Source organism: Rhagoletis pomonella, unplaced genomic scaffold, assembly GCF_013731165.1.
Source record: "Rhagoletis pomonella isolate Grant_MI unplaced genomic scaffold, Rhpom_1.0 Rhpom_scaffold_00532, whole genome shotgun sequence".
NCBI classification, from domain to species: domain Eukaryota; kingdom Metazoa; phylum Arthropoda; class Insecta; order Diptera; family Tephritidae; genus Rhagoletis; species Rhagoletis pomonella.
Window position 1 is genome coordinate 3,252 of NW_023459086.1, and position 4,979 is coordinate 8,230.

Below are 4,979 nucleotides of genomic sequence, written 5' to 3' on the forward strand. Positions count from 1 at the left end.
ACGTAAGCTCCCTTTTCGTAGACCAAGTCACATATTCTTAAAAATACTACGTGAGCAACCAAATATTTTTTGCAGAGAGATTACAGCTTTCGAAGGTTCTGATTTTGTGGTATTGTTATTATGAATGGTCATTTCGCACTGAATATATCCAAAAATGACAGATGTCAGCTGCTCATTCATCAAAAATCCATCGAAATATTCCGCCATGGAAATAAGTAAAAAAACGCAAGTATATAAAAGGGGATGAAACCCACTTTATAATAGATATATGGCGTGAAAACATACAAAAACTCAGAGGTGTACATAAGAACGGTCATATTTACCAAAATATGTGTGCAGAGCTACAACGGCGTCACTATATTGTGCTGTCCGCTAAAGAGCTCCGCACACGGATTAATAACTTGACCCAAAAGTTCAGGTAAGATTTATTATTAAATTTAAGTATGTGAGAACGTTCTAATAAATACATTAACCTGGCAGGGAAGAAAAAAGAAAAATGGGAAGTAGCGGAGGAATTCCTTCTTTTTGGAAGCACTATAGCGAGTTAAAATAGGCTCCTTCAAAAGTAATAATGCCTCTGAAGCAATGGAAGAGAGTTTAAATTTCTGTAAGTATTGAATTATTATAATTTAAACTAGCAACACCCGGCGCGCGTTGCTACGCCAAAGAAAGACACATTATTTAGAGTTTTGAAACTGAAGACCTTTTTATTTACCTTAATGCTAACAGATAAACAATATTTTAAGTTTTTTCATTTAGTGTGTAAATATATAAATTTTGTCGTGACCCAACTCGTGAACAGGCGACGTATAATTGGCCATGTGAAAAGCAGAAATTTTTCAAATCCAAACCCGCAATAGTTAATGATTGCCCTTGTGCTTTATTTATAGTTATAGCAAAGGCAAGACGCAAAGGGAATTGAAGCCGCTTGAATTCGAACGGTAAATCGTTGGAAATCATCGGTACACGTGGAATCAGCACATCTTCGCCTTTGAATTTACCGCTGATGATTGTTGCCTCGATTAAATTCGGTGTTAATTTTTTTATTATCACTCTGGTTCCGTTGCACAGTTTCGGCGCGTTCAAGTTCCGAATAAGCATCACTGGTGATCCAACTTTTAACGCCAACGAATGAGGAGGCATTCCAGGTGGCTCCAAAGAATTAAGAAATTCAGTTGGGTAATTAACAGCTTGATCTTTGTCCATTACTGTATCAATCGATTTATATTCGACTGCTTCTCCTGGAATTTTCAATTGAATTTGACCGTTTAATTTACTAACATCATCGTTCTTCGGAGCTAAAATTGCACGGTCGCGGAGCCATTCCGGATTTCGGTAGTTGATCGTTAAGTTCGGAAATACTCTGTCGATGACGTCTTGAATGCTCTGCTGCATTTGACAACAGTTGGACGAAAATGATATCTCATTTGTTGTGCGATCAATATGAACTTTACCGTTTCCGATATCTAAAAGTTGCTTTGAAAATATTTGGGCAGACGTATCTTGCAGCAAATGCACTCGCATATTTGTTGTAAGCGTAATTTTTTCGACATAGTTCCACAGATGCGATGCCTTTAAGCACGCGTTCAGCTCGTCTGCAGGCGTTGATCGTGGTATAACGGGTAATGTTTGACGAAAATCACCTGCAAGGAGTATAAGAGCGCCTCCCATCGGTTGGTCTTTTCCACGAAAATCTCGCAGAGTTCGGTCAAGTGCTTCGAGCGATTTCTTATGTGCCATGGTGCATTCGTCCCAAATTATAATTTTGCACGTTTTAAGGACTATGGCCATACCAGAGTTTTTGCTGATGTTACATGTAGGTGTTTCGGTCTGGTGCAAATTCAATGGAAGCTTAAGTGCTGAATGCGCTGTACGTCCTCCATCAAGTAGTGTTGATGCAATCCCCGATGATGCTACTGCTACTGCAATCCCATTTCGCATTCGAACTGACGCCAATATTAAATTGATGAGGAAAGTTTTCCCGGTACTTCCTGGAGCATCTAGGAAGATAATTCCGCCATCTCCTTTGGTTACACGTTGCATGATTTTGTCATAAGCTTTTTTCTGATCGTCAACTAAAAACTCTTTTTGCGTTTGCACAAATCGTTCAAGCTGATTTGCATCAAACTGCTGTTCTCGCATCAAGTCTCTGTCTTGTACAGCATTTCTATCTCGTGTCAGTGCTGGCATACCGAGTTGACAAAGAGCTTTGTTGTTGATTGACATGCATAAGTCCTCCATTAATATTAAAGCTTCATTGAAAATGTCATCCGAATATTCCTGACTTGGATCGCTTGTACGTGCTTGTCTTAGAATATCTTCACTGAGGCTTTCCCGATGCATTCCCCACAGTTGTCGAGGATTCGATGGTGCGCATGTTGTTAAAATTATCGCAAACAAAGTTCGTATTTGCTTTGGATGGCATGTGAGTGATGCTTCAGTCAGAGTTGTGTTCCAATTCTGATCATTCTCAAGTAAGCCCAGTTTAAAGCACGCTTCTCTGTACGTTTGGCATTCTACTCCGTCGATGGTTTTCAATGTAAGGAACGATGTCGGCCCTTTGATTGTATGCAGCAACAACCGCAAATAATAGCACTCGGCGTTATTTGGATGAACAGTATACACACGTCCCAATGCATCGGACGAATATATACCAGGATGCTCTGGAACAATTGCACCTCTTTTTCTTCTGTTGAACTTTTTTGTCGATGTGTTCCAAGTATAATATTTGGGCACATCTTGATACAGCAACGTTTTAGCAAAATTTTCGGATGTACACAATTCGAAAAAAGCAGTCAGTGTTGTGTTTTGTGGTTGCTCCACTCTATTTTGCGCATTTTCTTCGGTGAAGTAAACCCGCTGACCATTTTCCAAATGAACAGCGAGATGTTGAACCGTTGGATATCGTTCGTGAATATTGAATGCAAATATCCGCCATACTGCTTCGTTACTGCTGATGTAGCGCCCTGTTTGATATTGCGTGATCTCATCACCTCGATTTGCTAATCCGAATACTGCCATGTCACTGCCCTTGTTAACATATTTACAAATATATTTGGTGGACTTTACTGAATTACAATACTCAACATTGATGTGAGCATTAAACATTTTTGAAAGTAGTGGCGAGTATGGCACGATCCATCTATTGTCTATGTCGATATCTACACTTCGCATCTTAATAGTAGTTGTGTATCCACCATTAGTGGGATTTCTTCGCCTATACAGAGGATATCCATCACCTCCAGTTTGAGTTTCAGTAATCAACTCACGTGGATATCGCTTTGTGCATTTGCCGTTTTGCATACATGGTTAATTAGGATTAAAAGTACCGCATGGCCCATGAATCATATTTTTCTTGATTATTTCAAAAAGAATGGGATCTTCGGCTTGATTTGGAAGCTCGGCTGATATAACGCTATCAATTTGTGTAGGTATAATTTTTTGCTTCAACCAAATCAAAATGTGAGCGTGTGGTAAGCCTCTCTTTTGCCATTCAATTGAGTACATCCAGCATCTGGTTTCTCCAAAAAAAAAAAATTCTTCGTGATGACATTCATAACACTTATTAGCTTTTGCTTGAATATTCGAGCGAGAAGATCATGTCTGTGCGATGAGCTCTGGCCTGCAAAAAGCAATTCGGTTATTTCACTCCACGATGGATTGCAAGTGAAGGTGATGAATAGGTCTGGTCGTCCATACTTTCGAACGTACGTCATAGCATCTTGCCCGTATTCGTGCAGGTGCATATATGTTACAGGTAAAATTACCATTTGTCCAATGTCAGCAATGTTTCCATCATTAGCAACTGCATCACGTAAATGAACGTATTCTTCAACGCGCAGCTTCTTTTGATTTAAGCGAATGAAAAGAAGACGCTCACTTTCGACTTTCGCGTAAATGTCTACAATAAACTGTTGGAATAATTCACGACATTTTAAGATATGATTGGATTCATTTCCACGAATCATAATGCGGTTTGTATAATAATCCATGCAGGACACTTTCTTTGTCGTCGTTTCACTTGTGCTGGGGTCGACTTGCCTGATGTTGAAATGATATCCTTCTTCTCCATGGGGAAACAGCACTGGATATTGGAGTGCATCATACGATCGATGTGTTTCCGATACTCTCTGTACATTAGCATTTCGCCGGTGGATAATGATGTCACGTCGATCGAATTCGGTGCCAACTATTACAATTGCAACATCCCCTGTTACTGGAGCATTGAAGCGCCTTTCATGTTCACCATCAGGAACTTTGTCTGCTCTAATAACAACACTATAGTCATCTGATGGCATTTGATCCAGAGCTGTTTTAAAAAGGCGAATCAAATTGTTTTGTTCATGGAACATTGCCTGCAAGCTTGAAATGATCTCGCGTCGGATCCCAGAACTAATTGCGCAACGCTTGTCTACTTCCAGTGCATCATTTCCAGTGAAATAAATTTGCAGAAATTTCGCATCTTTTTGTGGCACTGCGAGCAATGAACCGATTTTGTGGTATATTTGGCCTTGAACTTTGAATGTTGGCATGTAACCGCCTTCAGATATAATTTTCGTTGCTCCAAACGAAGTCATTTGAAAGCAAGAGTTGTACTTGCGTATGTTTTTCAAAAAGTGGTTTGAAATAGGAGTTGTGCCAGAAAGGTAACTAAGTAGTGGTTCAGGTGCCTCAATTAACGATGGCAAAACTATTTTACCATTTGAACAACACATTCCTGGTGATTCCTTTGCAAACTTCAAAGCAGGGCAATGCAAACAAACTTTATTCATCGGTCCAATGGCGACATCTGCATGATTTTCGTAGTCTCTGTTTTTGTCATAATTGTATGCCGCCAACATTAAATGTGTTCTTTCTCTTGAATGGGTCAATCGTGATAGATTAGTGCGAAGCCGTTCGTTGCGTTGTTCGGGATTTTCAGAATCTCTGGAGGTTGAAGCTCTCACACGATTTTGTTGTAGGCGAGATTCTCGTTGTTC

The 4,979-nt window shown here is 39.8% G+C and overlaps 1 protein-coding gene across 1 annotated transcript; it reads right to left on the reverse strand.

The window, feature by feature from the left end:
- Positions 1 to 851: 851 nt before the first annotated feature.
- LOC118751090 lies at positions 852 to 4,577 on the reverse strand (the record flags this gene model as incomplete). The annotated part of the gene is made up of 2 exons (XM_036485858.1): positions 3,712 to 4,577; positions 852 to 3,217 (listed from the first exon to the last, which is right to left on the reverse strand). Coding segments are annotated over exons 1-2 (3,232 nt in total), but the record flags the coding sequence as incomplete, so codon positions are not given.
- Positions 4,578 to 4,979: the final 402 nt, after the last annotated feature.